General features: G+C 39.2%; 1 protein-coding gene across 2 annotated transcripts in view; it reads right to left on the bottom strand.

The window, feature by feature from the left end:
* Positions 1-686: 686 nt before the first annotated feature.
* ldlrad3 (low density lipoprotein receptor class A domain containing 3) overlaps positions 687-24,011 on the bottom strand; it is a 94,022-nt gene continuing 70,697 nt past the window's right edge. For both annotated transcript variants that reach the window (XM_063481203.1, XM_063481204.1), the window contains exons 5-6: positions 3,022-3,424; positions 687-2,502 (exon numbers count right to left, since the gene is read on the bottom strand). In XM_063481203.1, the coding sequence (XP_063337273.1) occupies positions 2,298-2,502; positions 3,022-3,424 (608 nt within the window). In that variant the 3' untranslated portion in view covers positions 687-2,297. The remainder of the gene's footprint in view (positions 2,503-3,021; positions 3,425-24,011) is intronic.

The raw sequence follows: 24,011 nt of genomic DNA, 5'->3' as shown, positions 1-24,011 counted from the left end.
GTTTATGATTTTAGGATGAGATGAAGGCAGATGAAACTTAAAAGAAACAGCTGAAAGAAGACTTTTTATTTTTTTAATTCTTATGTGTGTGCGACACAGAGATTGAAAAAAATGTTTGAATCCTGGATGAGGAAGTTGAATCTTGGACGAGGGTGTCTAGTTATAATGGCCAAAACACCCGATGAATCCAAGGTCCACTACTGACGATGTGTCCCAAATCTTAATATGATAACCTAGATCAGAGCTCTAATCCCCCCAAAAATGGCAGATTAGCTTGGGTAAAAGACCGAAAGTTGAGGCACACAACGATGTGTGCTGCTGGTAAAGTTTCTGGGCTGCTTTTCCTCATAACAGCCATCCCTCAAGATTCTCACAATTTAACGCAATGCATTATCAGGGACTACAACATCTAGTCCTTTTACTGAATTACTACATCTAGCTCATTATTGTGCTATTGTACTGTTACACTGTGGTATGTTACTTTTACACTCTATCATCCAGATGATAATAACATTATTATCAACACCTGTATTAAAAAAATATTTAATGTCATAGTGACTATTGTGACTCATGACAAATAAATATATAAGAATCGTATACAGAAAAGCCATACACGTAATATCTGAGTCAGAAATATTTATATTATTTCCAATGTACAGAATACAAAGAGTAAAAAGATCATCACGGACCACTTCACAAATATGTATGAGAACAAATGAGAAATAAAAAGAGAACCTGACACAAAACTGAGATATAAACTGAATCGTCTGACTGGTACAATCTGTCCTGAGAACCATTTTCCAGTTTTACAGCAATAACATGAATTCTGCTTTACCCAATAAACCTTTGCATGTTCTGATATAATAAAGTTACAGGCATAATAAATGTTCCTTTGGAGGGAAATAGGTTTATATAATGACTATCTTTGGTTTGATTGTTTTTTATTTTTGTACCTGCATCATCACCGCTGCCTCTAGGCGAGAACTAAAAACTTAATTTCACTGTTACACATTCATCTCCCACTTTTAAACTCCAAGTAGCCTTCTACTTAAAATAGATAACTTTCTCTATTTTTTACATGTGTGTGTGTGTGTGTACACAGTGTTGAACAAACCACTTTGAAATGAATAAAAGAACATTCGGATATGAATTTCGTGATTCTAATACTTCTGAGGATGAATTTTCTGAATCACAAAGTTATATAAATTCATTACATTTTGGAAGACAGCATGTTCTTAAAAGGTTGTCTGAGAGCTTATTGTTGAATACCACAAACAAAGAAGGCACTAGCATAAAATAAGGCCTCAACACAATTCTTTGTATTTTCTATTTCTTTGTGTTTACATAAAATACTTACAGGCCTTCAGATAGAAATGCATTACCAGCAGGGTGGTTCTTTTGCTTAGAGGAATTATTTATGAAACTTAATACTTACATAACTTCTGCTCTTCTAACTATATAACTTATATAATCTATATAATTTCTAACTCTGGTCCTCTTCACATTTTCAGCTGGAATTTAACCAAATGACAAGAAACAGTGAACAAACAAATACTGAAAGGAAAGAAACAACCTCCACTCATCTTTAACAAATATCTATAAAATCCTATTAAAGAATCTGCAACTGTTAATATTTATCACTAGCCATATTATTAGTTCATTTTTCACATCAGCACTTCAATCAGATAAAAACTCTCTCTCACTGAGCCACTCCTGTTTGCCACAGCTACATGGGATTCTGTTAAGTCTCTGAAATCTTCTCAGCAGCATAGATTTGATCTATTATTAGAGTATTTTGCAGTTGAATCGAAAATAAAAGTCAGACGTTGGAGACACGAAATCTAAAATTGAGAGGGGAGTGTCGTAAAGTGCTGCACGACTCTGACTTCGCTCTCCAAGTGCTGCAGAAAAGTAACACACAAAGACAAATATCACCACTGACACACAACATTACATGTTAATGAATATGTTGATGAAATAGCTCCTACTTCTTTAGCGATACAGTTTGTGGTCACTGGTAGGTAATATACACAGTAATTCTTCAGGGGGCGAATTCAACCAAACTAGTACAGCTGTGATCCCAGCAGGGGGCGCCAACACACCAGCTCAGTCCACCAGGGAGAGCTGTTCTTCAGTGATATGTCAGCAACAAGCTGAGGTCACTGTTCAGCCTGTCAGTCCTTGTTGAATCACCTCAAGCGGGTCTTTGCTGTGGACTGTCCTGGCATCATGCTGCCCTGCAGCCTGGTCCTTGAGTCCTGCAGTCTTTATCAGTCTATCAGTCTCCACTAAAGTAGCTACAGCTGGGCCGACTCCTCTCCGGAGCGATTGCTCGGCTGTGTGCCTGTGGCCACAGTTCTGGGTGTTGAGGGGGTGCAAGGATGAGCCGTGGGGTGGCTCACAGGGTCCTGTGGGGTCTCATACTGAGGAAGCTCGCCTTCTGAAGCAAGCTCTCCATCTTGGAGGTAAGGGGGCGGAGGGAGGTCAAACCAAGGAGGTCGACTAAATACAGACAGAAGAAACATTACACTGGGTTGTACAATCGTTTCTGTGCCAGCGATCAAGAGCAAGCAAAAAGAACAAAAGACCTTTTCTCATTTAGTTTCCATTAATATGAATAATTATGCAATTGTTTAGTTTTTTTTCCACTCTTTGAAGCAAGAACACTGAGTGTCTTTTTAAAAGAAAGCAAACTTCCTTCTTTTTATCAGGATCTCATTACTATTATTTTGCCATTTTAGCAAATGTTCTCTTTTTTGGAGCTAATATCTGAGCAGCAACATTTGTGTTTAATAATAAATGAGTATACAACAGTTACATGATTGTTCATTACAAATAACATAAAAGCACCCGTGGGAAGCATGCTGACAGATTTCTGATTGCAAGCAGATCATAGTTTGATAGAACAGCACATTTGAGCACTGCTATTTCTTTTCATTTTGCTTTTTGGATCAGTCTAAGGTTACAGTGTGAAAATGTAGAAATATGTATACAGACATTAGAACTACTTGTTCATCTCACCTGACATCTAGAACAGCTTGTGAGTATGATGGAGGGGAATCCATGGAAGGTGCTGAGGGATACAGGGTCCCAGACAGTAGCTGCAGAGCTCGAGGTGTTGAGCTGTATTGACCGGTTGTGGTGGGGGAGCCAGGGGAGAGTGCTGGACCTCCAGAATGTAAGTGGCCTCGGTCCAAGATGACCAGACGGGACAGCAGCAGGGGCTGGTGATGGTGGTGGGTATGTGAACTTCCTCGTACGCCTCTGGGCAGCAGGACGCTGCGTTTTCTCTGGTGATGGAGGACCAAGGCCAGCAAGGCTACCACAAGGACAAAGATGACGGTGCTGCCGATGACGGCGTAGGTGATGCTAGGGTAGTAGCGCAGGCGATAGTCCAGTGTCACAAAGTCCTGGCCAGGAGCTTCTGTGCAAGAGAGGAAGGAGCAAACTAAGGATGCATAATGTAGGTGGATGAGAAAAAAAAGGATTAGTGGTGCTGAGGGACAGAGAGGGGAATGGAGGAAGGAAGGATGTAGAGGAGGAGGAAGAGGGGAATTTAATTTAAGGAAGATGAGTTGTGGTGTTGGAGAGCCAAGGGAATAGAGAAGGGAGTAAAGGAGGCAGGCATGAATATCAAGCAGTAAATTGTTTTTAGGTTCATTTGGAAATGTATTCTATGTGATTCAACAGCGGCAGCCTCTCCTGGAGATGAGAGTGCTAAGCAATAAGCATAACAGCAGTCAAACTCACCCTAAGAGCTCCCAGAGACAAAGAGAACAAATCAACCATGGTGCACCAGTGCAGAGGCTACTTCTAAAGCCTGGTTCATAAACAGGGACTCTTTAGTATGACAGAAAAAGAAAGGAGAGGGAAGCTAAATAATTCATAGTGAAGGCAAAACAGCTTATAGCATTTTTAGATAAAATGCAACTTGAAGATGAGAGTGGGCAGCGAAACACCAGGGGCCGTCACACTTTGCCATGTTTGTCCCAGGGAGATGCAGAGTTTGCAAACTACTCAAGAGTCCAGTGAACCTAATGTTCACAATGAGAGCTGGAGCCAAACACACAAGCGCAGAGCAGCCTACCTGCTGCCTGAAATGAGGAAAAGGACTACAGTAATGCTACAGGGCACTGCAGCTTATTATTTTAGATAGGATGAGGAAGTGCCGCTTAAATATTTCCGCTGACTGATATTACAGTGTGAGAATTTCAATCAGGCTTTGGGATGGGGCTCATGTAAATGGTGTTTCAGCTTACCAGCTGACTGTACTGTTCTATTAAGGAGAGGCAGCAAGAGAGTGGAAAGAAATCTATTTATTACAGAGCTGCAGAAAGGATGTGCTGAGGAGAAATGACTACATCCAAGTATTTTACAGTTGTTGTTTCACTTCAAATTACACTAATGCTAACTAAGGCTGTGAATATCAAACCTCAAAGTTCAAAATACTTTCCACGTTCTCTGCTCAAGGTTTCCATTAGCTACTTAAAAGGCCATGTGCATTAAAGCCTAGGAAACTAACTTCTCTGTACACAAGCCATCATGCAGACAGTTGAGGCTATTGCCCAGATAGCTTGCCAGGAAATGACCATTACAAGACATCTTAAGGTCAAATCAATAGTCTGAAAGTGCTTCTATCTGTAAGGATTAGATCCCCAGAAAGTGCAAGGTAAGGCAAGCCTTTTTGGAGCTTTTTGAAGTATTCCATGCTTATACAGACTTACAGGCTCTTGAGGGATATTGTGTTTAGTACAGTGTAGAGATTTTCTCCACATTTATGAGGTAGAGGTACAGAGACCCAGCGAACAGAACCACGAAAAGCTCAAAGTCAACTAACGTGAGTCTTTCATAGTGATTATTATACCAGCTAAGATGCTTATGAAAGGGAACTCCACTTTCTGATTTCATCTGCATCAATTTATATGCTGCTAATATGCAAGGAAACAGGAACATATGTAAACCATTGGACTAACAAATGAAAGCTCTCCAGTTCAATCCTAGGAGGATCTGCCACATCAAATATGTGGCGCTCCCTGCTGTGGTAACCCCTGCTGAATAAGTGAGCAGCTGAAAGTAAGAACGGAAATTCAAATCATGCTATGATTCCAATGTGTACACAAAGGGAAAGTTCTACATTTTTGGAGAGGGGACAGCTTGAAGCAGCAAAAAATTCGAGCCTGACAGATATTTAAGGAACCTGAAGGACATAGGATTTTTAAGGCTGATATTGATACTGCACAGTTTAAAAACTTCATATTCAGGAACACTGGATGATATTTGTATATTATATTTTATCAGTTAACATTTGGAGTTTGTATTTGTTTATTTAATCATTTACACGCATATTGGCCGATATTAACTATCTGTATCTGCTTTTATAATGCTGAAAAATGAAATTTTATTTAATTTAAAAAGTAAGGAAGAAACGTGAAAGTTCTGATGTTCCATAGTTGGTCCACCACAGGGCCCTCTGCGACTTGTTTGCCAACAGTCCCATCTGGCTGCTGATAAATTAGATGGGCTGTACTAAATATCACTAAACCTGACCAAGACAAAATCTGCTGCTGTAATGTGTTTTTTTGTTTTTGTTTTGTTTTTTTGTTTTTTTTACAAGGAAGGTGTAACAACAAGGTCAAACTTTGGGGGGTTTCCGGTTTGTTTCCCAGTCATTATGTAAAGCTGGGTGAACCAGATTCCAGTTGCAGCCTTCTGATCGATCACCCTCCAATACACAGACTGATCCGCAATTCATCAAACTTCCTTCACAAAGTTCTGGGAGGTTGTCCAACATCATTATTTGAGACTCTTCCTATCCAGCAAAAAAAAAAAAAAGAAAAAAAAAAAAGATGTTGTTAGGGGTCCAAACGTTGTTTAGACAGTGAAAATATCTGAGGCCTATACTACGAACTTATTCAGGTTAGGCCTCGGCTACAAAGGTGGATCACCTCTTGCTGGGATATACTGTCATGATAACTTATGCTGTGAACATAACCTGCACCGGTGCAGGCTATGTTCCAGGTTAGAAATCAATAGTTATGAAATCACAGCCTATTGATCCAGCAGTCGTCTTGAAAATGGCGTCACCATTCTGGAAGATCCCTTGGACCTCTGTGTATGCACAGTGGCAGGATCTGAACTGTTTTTAACAATATCTAATGTCTTGGTGTTTCCCTGATGTGCATTAATGACAAATACAGATTCTTATATGCAACTTTATCGGGGGGTTTTTTCTGTTCTCTGCAAACAATTTTACAACAATTTTCTTGTATGTTTTAATATAGGATCCAAAACAGGAGACCAATTTTAACCTCTATACTAGATTTGAATGTAAACTAAGCCTACTATTGAATTGTGTTTTTATATTTACTCTTTACTCTCAGACTGCTGAACACAACCAAAGCTGCAGCTGTAAGAATAAAAACTAAAAATGCCTTTTAAGCATTAATTTAAATTATGATCCATCACAGTCCTTATCTTAAAGACAGAGCTGTGACACTGATAAATCTGTTAACTTATACAGTCTGCCTTTTTTTCCCCCAAAAAAGCTTTGAATAGGTTGGACTTGATCAAAGTAGCAGCTCTGTTCCAGTTCCAGTAATTGTGATTGGTCAAATGGTGCCAGCACCACCCCTTTCATGTGAACACTCAGAAGAAACCCTTATGAAATTAGGATTCATAATAACTTAATAATAATACAGTTTTGTGTGACTGCTTATCCTGGTTCCCAATGCTAGGGTCAGTAAACCCAGATAATGGAAAGAAACCCAAAGTGTAATGAAATCACCTCATAGCACAAAGCTCTAGCTGCCTCAGCACATGGACACAACAAGTTTTGACTGATTGAAAGCAAGTACAAATCATCACTGTGCAACACACGATAAAGCATAACCATATGAGAAACATTTTTTTACAACCAAATTTTATTCGGATTTAACTGCTACATACCATTAAGATATATTTAAACCTCTAATCAGAAGAATTGTTTGTTTTGACAAACCAGCAACCTTCTGTCAAGACAGAAGATGGTTTTCAGCTTCCATTCTCTCTCTTCCAGACACCAAGCTGCAGGTTTCCTCTGCCTACCTGACCTTGAAGGCCCAGGGGAACCTCTGCAGTGTGTGCGTGTTTGTAAGTGTGCTCACACATACTGCTGAATTCCCATCAACCAGCCTGGCATACAGCCTATTTGTGAACCAGCGAGTATAGTCAGGGGCCCCATGCCTTAATTAAATCTAATCTAATTCAGATGCTCCACCCGCCTGCTACCCAACCAGACACCAGCAACTAAAACAAGCCCCCTCGACCCCTCCCTTGTGATTTTTAAATTGGCCAGTCCTTCACGCTACCAATTAATTATGAACTGGACTCAGTAGAGAAAGGCAAAAACAAAGCAGAATTCTTTCCATAATTACCTATTTAAAAAAAAAAAAAAGGCGCAAATAAAGAGATCCCACCACTGCCAAACTATGCTGCCTATCAGGTTTCAGCGCAGCCTTCTGGGAGCAGAAAGAAACATACACAAAAGAAACTCATATTGCTGTAACATTAACAATGGGAGCCTATTTGGTGCATTAGCGGCAGAGGTCTGAAAGGCTGTTCAAATCACACAGGAGATAAAAAGACAGGGAGAAAAGAGGGTGAAGCAGAGACCCCCTGTCAGGGGGAGAGAGAGGGGGATGGATCCTGTGTGGCAGCCCCCCCACCTCCCACCCCATACTGTGTGTGTGATTGAGCCCTGCTGCCTATTCTGTATGGTTTAGTTGAAGTTATGGTACAAAGAATGGTGTCATCATCACATGCAGAGATAGGTGAGCAGGTCTCACCATCAAAATGGAATTTTTGATAAGCTCTGTAATGATTCTGGAGCAATACGATACAGCACTTCAATAAATATCTATAGTGAGTGCAACATGGTGGATCTGCTACAAAATGATTTGTAAAAATATTCTAATAAATGATATAAAATGAGACACAAGGTCATTATTTACATTAATAAAAACATCTTGTCTGGGCTGGGCCTGCGGACTCTGCTGTGTGTTAACTTGCTGCCAGACTGAAGAGAGAGCGAGAAGGCACAGCTGGTATCTGTGCATCAATACTCCATTTACTCCATTTATTTTTGATGACAGTGACTCTGATTCAAAGAGTCCCAGTCAAACTCCCATTCTTTACAGACACACTCACAGTCACTGCACACAGGATATAATTATTAGCTTTGATCTGTAAAGTTTGCTATTATCTGCCCGTAAACCTAATTTCTGTGAGGAACAAGTTCACACATCTAGTGCAAAATCTAGTGCAGTCGTTTATTATATAGTACACTGCAAAGACTTTCGGCACCTTAGACATTCAGATTTGTAAACATCCAGTGGCATAAGGTAGAAAACTACCAGGAACTCCTGGGAACTGATGTAAAGTTCACATTTCTGGCAGTTTGAGGTAGCTTAACCGTGCCGAATGAATTCTTCAACGTGACTAAAACTACAGTCGTATAGCCCTGCAATCCCATCAACTCCATCATCACTGCATCACTCTTTGATTACTAAAAGACACGCAGTCAACAGAGATAGTAAACCTGCATAACTACAAGACCACTGAAAACCCTGTGAAAGTGAACCAGGAGGACTGCTACCGTTTTAAGACACAGGTTGGTTTCACCAAACACTGATACTACAATTTCTGCAACTTGTTAATTGATGAATAAAACATGTCATCATGGTAGCAATCGCAATACATTTCTTTCTTTACTCGTCGTGAATGTCCTATTAACCTTCTCCAATAGCTTTGTCAGAGAACTCTAGCAGGACATTCCATTTGACCTAAATGTCATGATCAAAGCTCAACATCAAAGATCACTACAAGCTTTCCTGTCTTGTCAAACTAGACATGAAATGCTTGAATACTTTCGTGCTGTTGAGCAACAGCAAAGCTGCTTGGGCACGTTTGACTTCATGAGTCCAAAATGAAAGGATTTTTCGTCTTATTTAATTGACAACCATTACAAAAACTACACTTTTAAAATCCTGCTTTTTCACAATTTACAAGTTGGAGCTTATGAGTGATTCCCAACCAGGAGTACTAACCCACAAAGTAATTCTATAGCGGTCAATGGTTTAACAAAATAATTGGCCAAAATTTATGGCTACAATGAAATAATATTACAAAAAAACAACAACACCACCATACTGAGTGGATAATTGGTTAGGATAAAAATGGTAAAAGTAATAAGTGCATTGTACTATATTTACTCAGAATAATCCCCTTCATATGGCAGCATGTTGAAAGGGGCTGCACTTTTGTTCTGCATTAATACCCTCTCTCTGCAGTGCTCCCAGCGCCACTGGCACCTCTTACACTGCATCGACACTGCGTTTATAAACTCGTAAAGCTTCCATATGTGGAGGCTTGGGGAGAGGGGCGAGGTGTAGCCTTTCAAATAAGCCCCTCTAATCACATCAGAGTGCCTTCTACCCACATCTCTCCACCTCACACTCCCCTCTCGCCTACACTCCACTACCTCTATGCCTTTTGTTTTCCCATCTTTTTCTTCTTGTCTATTGTCTGCCTCCCCCTGCATAGTGCTCCCTCCTCTCCTCTTCTCTTTACTTGGTATTTTCTTGCTGGTCATGTTGGTAATTTATTGTCATGGATATTTAATGTACTTGGCCATTCTGATACACCAGGCTTGAGAATAAATTAAGCAAAATTGTTATAAATAGCTAAAGGGATAATTTAAAACAAACAAACAAACAAACAAACCCCCCATACACCTCCCATCCTTATCTCACTTTTTCTCTCCAAATTTTTACTACTTACTTTTCAGCAGTTCATTATATCCCACCTCTATTGATCTTATTACCTTTGCATGAGAGAGAAGATTTAAAGGAGCGCACAGAGGTCACAGGCGGTTGTTAAAAGAGGACACAGAAAGAAACATGTCCAAAAGGGAGAGGGAAGAGAGAGTGTCTTTTGAAGTTTTATGCACACAGCTTTGCCAAACTGAACTCCACCTAAAATCTATTAAATGAGATAGAGTCATACAGACCCCCTGCTGTATGCCTTCAGTGCCAGGAACACACTCCTTTTGTCTGCATCTCTTTGTGTCATCCTTTCTAAACCTTGCTAACAGTTTTTTATTTTTTGACATCTTCCCTTTTTCCTATTTTTGTGTGAATTAGAAAGGACTAAAACAAGAATGGGAGCTGTCAAGAATTCAGCCTTGATCAAGCGAGGTCCTACTAGGTAAAAATAGCTAAATGATAGGCTTGCACTCAAACTGTGCAATTCTTAACTGGTACCTTTTATTTAAAACAACAATTTGGCCGATAGCTCATACTATTTTTTTCCTGATTTCATTTTTGTTCTTGGCATTTTCCTACTCTGTATCATAAAAAAAGACATCTTGAGTCTGAAAATTACAGTTTGACAGAATTTCAGGTCGTCGAACTTGATTCCATGATTTACTGAAATGTGCAAAAGTAAATGGAAATATAGTATACAAGACAAAAACTAAGTTGCACAAATCTAATAAGCTTAAGAACCTTAATTTGTCAGCACAACCTAAACTTTCTAATGTAAGCTTTCTTGTAATTTCTTTAAGCAGGCTTCAGGAATAGTTCTCCAGGCTTCTCAAAGGACATTCAAAGCTCTTCTTTGGGTTTCTGCTACTTTTTGTTCTGCTGTCTGTCGAGCCACACTGCTTCAGTAATGTTGAGGTCCAGACTCTGGGGAGGCCAATCCATGACTGATAGTGTTTTTCTATCCAGGTATGCTTTGACTGCACTGGCAGTGTGTTTGGGATCAGTCATTAAGAAAGATTAAGACATTGCCAATCAGACAATTTACAAATGGTATTACATCAAATTATTGGATCAAAATCTGATGGTGCTTTTCTGTGTCGATAATTCGACAAGATCCCCAAACCATGACAGAGCCTCTACCGTGTTTTATAGATGGCTGAAGACACTCGTTGTTGTACCTCACTCCTGATTTTCATCGTACATACTGACAGTCGCTCTTTAAAAAAGAAGGATGACCTGGACAAGAACTATCCAAAGAACAACCCAAGTTCAAAACCACAAAAATGAAAAAACATCTGGTTCCTTGAAAGGAAAATACAAAGAAATTAGGTGTAGCTGAAGACTGTAGCTGATGAAACGCTGAAGATAAAGCAGTTTAGAAATAAAAAATATAGCAACAACATGATGAATTTAGCAGAATATATTAAGTACTCAGAAAGTTGATGTTTTCTGATAATATCATATCAGTACTATACAGTAAGATTTTGTTACCTACCAATCAGACAGAACCAAACAATGTGTGTACACTCATATTTTGGTTAATACTCATTGGAAAGCACTTTCTACTAAGATTTACATGATAATGTAGGACAGCCTGTAGGGCAATCAGAGATTAAGCTTCGACATCAACATATGCCTTAACTGAAATTAAAAACAAAAATTCACTGAGGAACTGCCTCGAAGCACATGAGACAGAATACTGGTGAAAATATAGTACATGCCCACAAACACAGAAAACTGGATGCAGCTACTGAAGCAAAGTGAGGGCCGATGTTAGTGCACAATAGGCTATTGAGAGTGCAGTGATTAAAACAAGCTCCAAAGCACTCTTTTGTCTGTCTTTAATCAAACTACTCTGCAGATCAACGGCTGACATGCCGCTGGGTTGCTGAGATACAAGCATTTTTTTTTTTTTTTTTTTTTTTAACTAGAGCCCATTCCTTTGGCTACCTGCCAATGAATATGCTAACTAGCCACTGTCAGAATACACTTATCCGAAGACGAACGAGCAAAATAAAAAAATAAAAATAAAAATCAGCCTAATAAAAGACTCCACATATCTTAATTGCCACACTTAAAACGCCTCTGAATAAAAGGGAATGAAGATATTTCCTCCCTCTGGCTCATTCCTGAGGGATAAGATAGGGGCTGCACAGATGTTCTGTACTTTCCCCATGCACAGAAGACTCATTTCGCATTCACAAAGTCTCAAATTTAAAAAGCGTCCAAAGTAGGGTGGGGTGGAGGCTGTGTGCGCGTGGGGGGATGGGTAATCATCCTCCACTTTCTGCATTCCAGGTTTGCTTCAACCCCTGGAGTGCGCCTGCCTTCAAATGCTAGAGCTGATATAGGAAAGTCGCCGCTGTAGCCTCTATTAGATATAGTAACTTTGTCTGATGCTGATTATGGGTATGAGGTTTCTGGCTGATTTGGAATTTCTCCTGCCACCGTTGCAAAAGCAGAGTGATAAAATAAGGTGTGCAATGGATGAAATGCCTACCATCATGTATTAGCACACTGGCGAGCAAAGGGAACAAGAGTGCACAACAACGGAGAAGAGAACCACTAGGTGTCAGGCTGTTCACATGTTTACACATGCACGGTGCAACGTTTAGTATTAGGCGGGCATCCAGAATAAGGAGAGGGCGTGCATTGGGTTTGCAGAGTGTGATGAGGAAGGCATGCCATCTGGCTTCAAACACACCCACAAACAGATACACACACGTGGCATTAAGACCCGGTCCACTGAATACAGCGTGAACATTAGTCAGGAACGTACATTCGTGAGCAGAACTTGCTGAAAGTTTAGCAGAAATAAAGTTCAAACATTTTCACGCGCACACCCACGTATTCACAGACAGACTGCTCTCAGATCCTCATACGAGTGAAAACAGCAGTACAAACAAAATTCCATAAATCCTTTCATCCTTGTCCAGAGTGTGCTAACTAAACCCACGCCACATGGTGATTTAAAAAAATGTGGGGTGTGCAGGGAAGATACTACAAACCACAACTTCTTTGGTTCATTAATGCCTTTATTCTCTGTAGACGAGACTATCAGCAGAACAGAGTCTAGAGGGTGAAAAAAGACCAAACTCTTAAAGTGATGGTTACAGTTTCAATGAACACAGCTAAAAAAAAAAAAAAAAAAAAGGTTGGGGGGGGGGGAATAGAAAAGTACTTTCACTGTCTTTTGGAACATGTTTACACCTGCAGATAAACTGAAATCTGCATGTAGAACACAACACAATTGCCACACTTGGATTTAACACTAGCAATGTATCCTTCTCGTTGGCATTCTGCCTGCATTGTGATTTAGCTGATTTTCTTCCTTTAATTTTTCATGTACACTATGTAAAGAAGGAGAGTAGGTGTGAGGGTGGGAGGTTTATCCGTTGTCAACAAAAACACGCAGCAGAGGTAGCAACACTAGATTCTTTTTATTTACGGGAGAATGAGAACGTGCCAGTTGTTGACTTTGGAGATGAGAGGTTTAGCAGCAGAGCAGACTTTGTAGTGGTTTTATTTCAATCTCTTCACACCATCTAATGCAATCCAATCATTCTGAAATCCAGATCAACTCCAGCAGGAGTCTAGCTGTTTCTCTCACATGCTGATAGTGTTAGTGTAGCAGATAGCGTGTTAGCACCTCACTAACACAATCCCCTTTATCTACTGCAGATAGGACACCCAGATACACATCAAAGTTTTGAGTTCCACTCAAAAATGGGACCCATGCCTCACATCTATCCCAGCTCATGTTTTCGGCACTGCACTCGAGACGTATGGTGTTTGCTTGTGTGTTGTATCTTACAGATGAGACGCGTCCACTCAGGCAGCACTGATAAATGGCTTTTGGTACAGGCAAAGAAACTGTGAAACACTAAGGGATATTTCATCTGGAAGATACTTAAGAAACATGTGATGCCTTTTACTCCTTCTTTGAGCAAAGTCTGTAAGATCCAATACTTTCAATGAGAGTACATTAGTAAGTGAATTTGAAGCAAATGAAACACTGATTTCTGACCTACTCCCACTGCCAAAGCCTTCTGAACAACTGCCTGCATGCAAATAATTTCAGGCTGGCAGTATTTTCAACCAAAGAACAACAGCTCGATTTATTCCAGTCTGCTCTAAACACGCTTAACTTGTGCAGATCAAAACACAGTACAAGTGGTTGCTTTTAAAATTGCACTAGAGTGTTTGAACCCTGGCACTTTCAAATTAATTTAAACCCCTGCTCTCTCGAAATATTAGGGTTGTGCACCCAATACTTCAGCATCTGAGCCTCCTTACTGTTCTCTGTGTATTACTCTTTTATAAACCTTTACTGCCAACAAACATCCTCCTGGTGGGATATAAAAAATTGATTGATTGAAAGCTGCTCTGTAAGCCAAGCTAGGAAGCAAAATATGTTAACTGCTCTGCAACAGTGCCGTTCCAGATCCCTTTGGCATCCTAAAATTAATATTCATGCTCCATGTTGTCACCCCGTTCCTGTTGCTGTGGCTCGTCATGTAGTGTGTCTCCTCTCGTTAGCGTGCGTAGAGAAAGCGTGAATTAACGGACAGGCTGTGTGTATGCATGTGTATAGGCATGCCAGTCTTTCTTTCTCACCTCTTTTTGTTTTTGTGGAAGAGAGCAGTGAAAAGTAACATCTATATTTGTGCTTGCATGTGTTTTGTACGTCTATCCTATTTCTTTCCTTCCATCTGTCTGTATATTCTTTAGTCTGTACATGTGTGTGTGTTTGTGTGTATATGTATGAGTGGTGCTTTAGGGAAGGACGGTTTTCATGCTTCATCGGGCCTCTATTTGCCTGTCCTGTAATAACTTGCTCGCTCCATTGCTTGCCACTATCAGCCCCACCACCCGCCCCCCCATAACACTCTGTCAGAGCTTACCGTGGGCGGCAAGAAGAGTGGAGGGGAGGTGGGTTAGAGTTAATGGATGGCTCCGGCATCTAGAAACCATCCACAGATGTAAAGAAAGAAGAACACAGTACAAGGACAGAGGGGAAGAACTGACTAGAAAGGTGAGCAAGTTTGCTTTAATCAGTGCAAATTACATATAATTATTATATATATATGTATTATACAAGGCAAGTCAGAGAGTAAGAGAGCTCTGTATTGGTAGTGAATAATTATAACCCATATTTACAAATAAGTAGCAGCATCTTTTTCAGCTGAGGTGGTAAACTATACATGTATTTTTTGGTTTTTGCATACATATTCAAGCATAAGTATGGAACAAACTGTAATTGGTCAGCTGTGGGATTATCAGTTATTAACTACAAAAAGTAAATTTCTCATCTAACCATGGCTGTATTTTGTTTGGAGCTAGTTAAGTTTAAACAAGAAAAAAGAAAAAAGGGAAACTCTGGGGGAAAAAAAAAGAACAAACAAGCAAATTCTTTAAATAAATTAAAGGCTTTCACCACTTCAGTGTACAATGCAAACTATTAAATGTTGCTGCTATTGAGGAATAACAGGAGAGCCATGAGAAGTGAGACAAAAGAGTAGCCACTCAAGCAGAGTGGTGAAGGACTCTCAGGTATGTTTATCAAAAAAAAAAAGTGAAAAAAAAGATGGGCTGTGAGTCACTGTTGACTGTATATCTCACAGAATCAGACTAAGTCGTAGCGGCAGCAACAAAAACGTGCCACTCATCTTTCTTTTTGTAACATGTTGAAAAAGAAGCTCACATGTGGCAGCTTCAACTCTTCGTTTTTACAGAAAACCTTTCAGTGGAGCGGCGTGGTTGTGGAACGGGTATTATTTATTTGATTTTTTTCCTGGAGGAAGAAGAAGAATGGGGAGGGTGAGAGGTTGCTCAAGATCGTTGAGAGGCTTTGACTACAAGCCCGTCCCACCAGAACCTGACGGGCATGGTCTCCATGGCAACTGTTCTTTGGGGCCATAAGGTGAGTTAGGAAAGAGCGGAGGGGCGGAGGCCAGCCTGAGAATGGACACAAAGCGAACAGATGCCTCACAGGCATGACCACGAATCCTAGATGTGATGGACATGAGTGATAGGGCTGCAGATACTCAGGTGTGTGTGTGGATGTTCAGGGGTGGGATTTACCATTATTATTATTATGATACAGTAAGAGGCCAGATAACTTAAATGTTATCATTCAGAGAAACAGGAATCATAAATTAAGAATTTAATCTGTGATTCATGACAGAAAATTAAAACACAGAGAAATTAGGTCTTAGCAGAGAGTGGGATGTAAACCATACTGTAAAACAGTAACATTTTAGTAAAGCACCTATAGTTTAGCTACAGTTTATTTCTGTTACAATTAACTTCTAATTTAATGTGGATTATATATATATTTTAAAAGTCACAAAGGTGCTCAAAAAACAATAAAAGGCAGTGTCTGATGCCAGGGAGGGTTAGGCAGAGTTGATCGGCAAATGATGCTATCGTGTGGCTATTTGGATTAAAAAGGTGACAGTTTTAGAGCCACACAGCACAGGAAAAAAACTATTTTAACCAAAGTCCAATTACTGACAGTCTGGCAGTAGTGACAATGTTTTTTTTCTATAACGGGACAAGTCTCCTAATAACTGGGTAGCACAGAAGCGAGGACTGCTCAGTACATCCCACATGTTCTCTGTTCTCACTGTACACACTCTTATCTGTGATGTTGTTTCTCCATTCTTGTGTCAGTATCTCTCAAATCTTTTGTTCTCTTCACCATTAATTTAAGTCTCCCTGTCAGTCAGACTTATTTCATGGCTCTTCAAAGCATTCGGATCTCCATGTTCCATCAACAGCTTAGTCTGAAAGAGTTTCTCAGCTTGATAAATAAACAGCAGTGATTAAATGTGCATCCTTTCCCAGAAGCATCTGAAAAAATCTATTTAAAAGTAATACATTGGTGACTGATGATTTTTAAAGTCATTCATTTTAAAAAGAAGTAAGATTTTTTCCTAATCAGAGGAAATGATTTTTTTCTTTCTTGCTCATTCTGTTTGAGTATTCATTTGTGGAAAAACTCGCACTGGCTGACACGGCTAATCCATCACGATGAACATTACCATATTTTCCTTCATGGTCATTGTGTGCTCTTCTTTTGAGAGGCATTTATGGAGACATGTGGAACTGGAGAAGCATCTAGGTGTTAGGTTTCTTCATATAAAAATGTCTGGTGCATTTAAACCCCCATTAGCACCGTGTCAAACAAAGAAACAAGAAAGAAGTGTGGTAAGAAGAGGCGTGTCCCCAGCTGAAAAGGAATCATGCACTAGCATTTATGTGATGTCCCCTAGATTATAATCATTTCTCATAATCATATCCATTATCATTTTTAGGGAACAAAAGCCAACTATGTAAGAAGGCAATATGAGTGTTATGTGTTTCTAATATCACAGCACTCCTGAACACTCTTGTTTAGCTAGGACAAAACCTGAAAAGCTGTCATCCTTACAAAAATGATCCACAGTAACTATTGGTGGGAAAAACATTTAACAATATAAACCTGCTGTTAAGGTGTATACAATAGCTGTCAGAGCTGTCACAATATCCTTTTGTAAAAGCCTGCAGTTAAGACTGCTACTGCTTATTCGACTCTCCAAGGGGAGCTGTCCCCACATTCACACACTGCTGTAATCAAACAAGGGAATGGTTATTGCTACTTGTTTTAAGTTGATTGAGCATGTTTCTAGTGTAGATGTCAATTTTATTGATCATATAAGTGGCAGTGAAGTCATTAATCATTCAGAGGCTGCCACTCACAGGTTCACCTCCTGAGCTACTCCCAAAGTTCCCTGGTAACTGGCAGGTCTACACCTAAGATCAAAGCAGGTTAAATGGCTGCTCCTGTGCAGCTTATAGTATCCGCAGTGAAATAATGACACACAGAGGGGCTCTGCACATCTGTAGAGATTCTGTGAAGAAGAACTCAAAGAACTCAAACAAACACTGTCATTTAGAAACTGCTCAAATTGTTTTTATCTTCAATAAAATAATCAGCGTGGCTGCTTTTTTCCCTAGGTGTTACAATAAAGTTTAAAATCATGGCATCCACGAAAAAGATGATTTATAAGGTTTAACAGTCTTAGAAGTCAGCAGGAAGCTAGCTCGTTAGCTGTCTTCTAAAGATGAAATATCATGTTTTGACTGAGGGATTCTTAAAAAATTAAAATGACAGCTCTGCTATCACTCTGGACAAATATAAACAGCAGGTTGTAGGGTTGAAGTTGGGCTAGCTGTCATAACATGAGGTGCTACGTGGTGGCTACCTACAGAACTATAGTTAGCATAATATAAACACATTAGCAGAGCAAGATGAATGCTAACGTGTGAGGGTTCCTGATGAGCAGAGACAAACGCAATCATATCTGAATGAACAGACACTGAAAATGGACCAAACATTTGTCAAGAGAACACATGCTGGTGGATGGTTTCAATGACTCTATGAAAAATACCTGGCCCTAAGTTTCAAGTACCTTAGCTAGCCTCAAAGTGTTCATTTTCAAAAGCTTTAAATATGTAGTGTCTGACAAACCACAAGCCCGTGGACTGTAGGTATGTTATAAGTATTTAAAATAAATGTTTTTATTAAAATAAACCAATATATTTAACAACTGAACAGACTTAGAAGTCAGCAGGAAATTAGCCTTGCAAGTTTCCTTCTTGTAAACAAGATAACACCCTTAATGATAGTAGTAGGAAGTTGGACACAGAAGCAGCATTAGTACATCATCATTTAACAAACACAGAGCCAATGTGTATTTAAAGTATAAGTATTAGAGTATAAGAGAGTGACCTGGGAGAAAATAACGTTCCCCTTTCTACATATGAAAGGTAATGTATGAAGAGCCTGTGTTATATTTAAACATTAAAAAAAATGGGACAAAATATTAATATAGTAATATTTTGTCAATCAATTTTCTTCAACACTGATAACACATGTACTCCGATACCATAATGCAGTTATTAAATAAATAATTATTCCTGCTTTTTGTTTTTGATAGCCATTTGTTTTCTTCAATTGCACAGACAATATAGATAATTCAGGTGCTGCAAAATAAATTGCTGTTTCACAATGCCATCATTATTGTGGGCAATGTATCACAATGGGATTATACCATACTGAAGTTACTTTATCATTCCCACCCCTAGTTCTATAGAATACTTTACACAGGCTGAAACAAAGCAAGTTTTATCTAATTATAAATTCTGCAGCACTCGCAACTGGGAAACAAACAGTGCACTCAAGAAAACTCTGCTCACTATCCCAAACACTCATATTAATAAGCACAAAGGATTAAAGTTATCTGGCAATCTTTCAACAAAGAACAGTGAAGAAACAAGACTTTTCCTTTGAACTAAATTCCACATGAAAAACTTTACTTTGTTCCAAGCGTCACTGTTACACAAACATAAAGTTTAGTTCTATCTAATAACAGACTAGAACTTACCAACTGGATTCATTTATGCACATTTACCAACAACGGTATCACATGGAGTCCACTTTCATCAGATATAGTTGCACAATCCAAACTAATTAAGTAGATATAACAATATAACTCAGTGTAAGCCCCTTCCAGTCTGAGCACAGTGTCTGTATCTTTGTTTCTGTCTGCATGCAAAAAAACTACAGGCCATTCAATGTCAAATTACAGCATGGGTGAGCCTGCTCAAAATTGTTAAAGATACACACAACGGTCCCAATTTATTCTGCCGGGCTGTGCTACAATAAGTCGGAGCGCAGAGTGAGGATAAGTGCGCAGGGAAGTCAGAGTATGAGCTGGGTTCAGATAAAATGGGATAAAACCTGCATTCATAACACACACACACACACACACACACACACACACACACACGATAACATGGTCTTTTTCAGGCACACACATGCACACATACACAAATTATCATCGCCCTGATACACTGCCAGCCCTCCCTTGTGTACACTTCTGTCCTATTCTTCTGCTGCTTAAGAAACAGAACAAAACCCCATGATGCCCATTCTACCATTTAATCCCCTCTCCTTTAACAATAGGTCTGGTCAGGCTAACGGAAGCGTAAGGAGCCCCTGCGTGTTTTATCAAAGTCTAACAAAAGAACAACACAGCCCACTAGTGAAGGTCTATGGCTCCTATTCATATCTTTCTCTAGAGTGGAATCACTGGCCTCTGTTTCAGTGATAAGAAATGAAACATTATGGTCAGTTATGCAGCTCGTGCACATGCACTCTAAATGTGATGGTTAGGGTCGAAGAAGCATGGAGTGATTGAGGGATACTGCTTAAGGGAAGACCGGTCCCTGTGTGCTCTCTGAGATAAGTGCTTGACCCTTTATGTATGGGAAAGCAAGCTGAAGCGAGTATGTGAAGAAAGCAAGTCATGCACAGTATGCGGTCTGAACAAATAATGAGGAGCTGTGCTGATGAAAATGCAAGGGGGAAAAAAAAATCCCAACAGAAATTTGATTTGTCTCACTAGAATATGCGCTAAGTATGTCACCATCTCTGTGTGGTTTTTGCACAGTCCCTGTCTATTATTGCATCTTGGTTTTTCTTGCCTCGCTCTCCCTCTCACTCGCTTCTCTTTTCTTTCCCTGCACACCCATTTGCATGTTTTTGAATATCAAGCAAAAAGCACAGTTGGAAATAGCTGACTGACATCTTCTTTAAGAACAAAGAAGACTGAAAGCAGTGGTCGATCAGTTGTGAAGATACGCTGAACGGTGTTCTGTGTAACCTCCTATGCTGACTAATTACGACACTATGGCTTCATTTAAAAAAGAAAACAGAAAATAAGAAAAAAAATCCACCTCACAGCTCATTAAAATCAATCCTTATAAAATGAATTATGCAGTCCATTATACAGTATATGTAAGCATGCACAAAAGCCCTGTGGCTTATTGACTAAACTGAAGCAGGAGAACTCAGTGTGAGTTTAACCTTTGTAAATGAAAAGGAGATTTTATTTAACATCTTTTGCTAATTCTTTCCCATGTTTTTGTCCATCTGCTTTGACAAAATTCTTTCTTTTGCTTGCTCATGAAAAGACCCATGTGTATTTCATTTGATTCTCTCCCTTAAACATGGCTATGAAGATATCCCTTACATGTTTCCCAGTCCATATCATACAATTCAACTTCATGTCTTTAGGCCTGCTAATCTTTTATACACCTTATTCTCAGCAAGAGCCTCAAGTGAGTTAGACATCCACATTAACCTACATCAACAACTGCCAGGCAAATATGTTAACACACACGCACACGAGCATCATTTCCAACGTTATTGATCCCCATTTGTGCACTCACACATCCACTGGTTTAATCCCTGTAATTAATTATTCTGAAATAACACATGTTTGCCCATGATCCCATCTATCAGCACTGGGCTCAGGCATGCACGCACTTATTCTACAACATATAAATGGCATCTCTCTCCCACACAGCCGCAGCTGAGGCAGACCACACATCAAGCTGTCGCGCACTGTGCAACAGATTCTATGTTATGCGCATCAAATTAATAATGCAGCTTTAAGCTTTGCATCATCCATAGCCTGAGGGAATCATATGATATGGTTAGGCAGGGTGATCATGAAGCATGTTGTGGATTGCTTGTGTGCTGAGGCACAATTGTGCAGATACAAACATGACTACAGCTGTGTCCCAATTCCTTACTCCATGCTAAAGCTATGTAGTGCCGACGCACTTGTCTGTCTGTCCACTAAAAATAACTTCAAATGTGTACTGGCAGGCATCAATCAATTTGATACTTTGGAATATTAATGCCACTTCACAAAGCAAATGTGTTTTCCTGAATATTTTGTACTGTACTGTTTTTCACATTCAACATCTCCCTCAAGCCGTCTCACTAATTTCATTCAGCCTTTTCCAACAATAATAAGCCTAATTTCCATTTTGCATGTGGATTTTGTATTACTTGCATTGCATTAAAGATTTTAGAGATAAAAGAAACAATAAAACAACACACAAATGAAATTAAAGCTGGTATATAGGCAGGTATGCAGAATTTCTATCATTAAAAACAACTGGGTATAATGTGAATTTTTAAAAAAACATAACAGTGCTTGCCAAAAGGTAAATTAACAATATATTTGCTTTTGCATGGAAATGAACTCCTGCTAGTTAGAAGAGGTTTGTTTCAAGAGACTTATGAGGAAAAAAAACCTTAGAAACAATAGAAAAATAGAAGTCAAAGAATATCATAGGCCTGAGATATTTCTATGCTAACACTGCTAAAACGTTTCCCAGTAGACTGACAGAGATGGAAGAAACTGCTTTGAGAAACTAGGCTAGCAACTATAAAACATCACTCGAAAGCCATCCCTCAGGAATGCACTCAGTTGGTCTAAACATTGACATCTATTGTGGATAGTATACAAGGAAATTGCCCGCAGCACAGTGCATGGAAAGCAAAGGTGTATAGAAAGAGTTTCATAATTAAAAAAGTAAATAACCACACACTATAGCTCCTTTGAGATCCTCGTTAGAGGCAATAGGAGTTTAACATTTACACCAGACCAAGTGTGTGGTTTTTCATCTCATATAAACCTTTTAAAGGCAGATATTTTTCACAATGAAACAATCTCATGGTTTGGAGAAGAGGAAATAGTTCTTTGTAATTAAAAGATTTAAATGAGGCTCCTTTTGGAACAAACACATCATGATGGAAGTGATGTGGAAATTACTCATAGGCAGCAAAAGTCCAACTCTGGTAAATATTCTGGTAATCCCAGCCATAACACAACCTACAAGTGGCTGCTTATGTTCAGTACTTATCCAGCATGATAGTGTTGTAAAATGCAGTACTGTGACACTATAACCTCAATCTACAAACAACTGAAGTGCCTACTTACTTCAAATCCCTATATTCCTAGTGGATCACAGCATTCACAAACACATACAGTACTTACCCATGTACACAAAGACACTCCTCGTACACTCACTTCACCTCGTACAAGTTAAAAGTACAGGGACTAACTTGTTACAATAAGTCATCAGTTACTCGTTTACATGCTTGTTTGTTGAGTTCCAAACATGTGCTGCCAGTGATGTTGAGTGAATCTCCACATTCACAACATGGCTGAAGGGTGTTTCTCCCACTTTTTCTTTACTTTTTAAAAATTTCATTCACTGGTCATTATAAATGCGGATAAACAGGATAAAAAGCTACTAATAACCAAAAGTCTGCCACACTGAAATATCAGTCGGCAGTAATGTTAAAAAAGCAAAACATGCATTCATCCATCCATCGTCTTATCCTTATCAGGGTCACAAAAAGGCGGGGTACACCGTGGAGAGATAGCCAGTCTGTCGCAGGGCAAACAAACCATCCGCACTCACATTCACACATATGTTCACTTTAGATTCACCACACCTACACCACCCACAAAACAGTCAAAAGAAACTCTCTCTGTATTGTACTGTTCTGTTTTATAACTGATTATAATCGTCAGTTCTTTTACACTGACAACAGTTAAAATATCACCTATCAAACATTTCAGGAAAGTTAATATCTATGTAAATACATCTATCCAGTTGACAAGGCTGAGGTTGATCAGACTCCAGCTTGTGTCCAGATGGCTAGCTACTCTGACCCCATGGCTCTCCTCTTCTGACCCATTTCCATTACTGTAATAAGCCATAAATACCTTTAATGTACTCACTCAGAATACACACAGATTTGCATGTGTATATATCCAGCAGGCACACTTATCCTCACTTTTTACTAGGGCTGTCAGTCGATTAAAATATTTAGTCGCGATTAATCGCATACTTACCAATAGTTAACTCAAGATCAATCGCAAATTAATCACAGATTTGTTTTTTAAATCTGTTCTAAAGAAACTTTAACAGCATACTCTTCATGTTTCTAATACCCTTAACAGTATGGGAGTGAACAAATATACTTGCTTTATGCAAATATGTTTGTTTTTATTGCAACAATTCAAAACAAGTCCAAAATACTCTTCAGAAAAACCTCAAAGGTACTGAATGCTCAAAAATATGCATAAAGGAAACTTAAGCATATACTCCCATACAATGTAACTGTTTAATTTACCATTAGACAGTTAAGGCTCACAAAACATATTCCCATCTAAGTGGGATCAAAACAGAGAGACACAATACACATTAAAAATAAAAATACAATAAATAAAATACATATGTAACAGTGGGGAGTGTAATACATAAGTCTATAAAGTGCAGTTAGGCTATACCTTA

The sequence above is a fragment of the Pelmatolapia mariae genome, linkage group LG7 (genome assembly GCF_036321145.2).
Source record: "Pelmatolapia mariae isolate MD_Pm_ZW linkage group LG7, Pm_UMD_F_2, whole genome shotgun sequence".
NCBI classification, from domain to species: Eukaryota; Metazoa; Chordata; class Actinopteri; order Cichliformes; family Cichlidae; genus Pelmatolapia; species Pelmatolapia mariae.
This window is presented reverse-complemented; position numbering and strand designations above follow the sequence as displayed.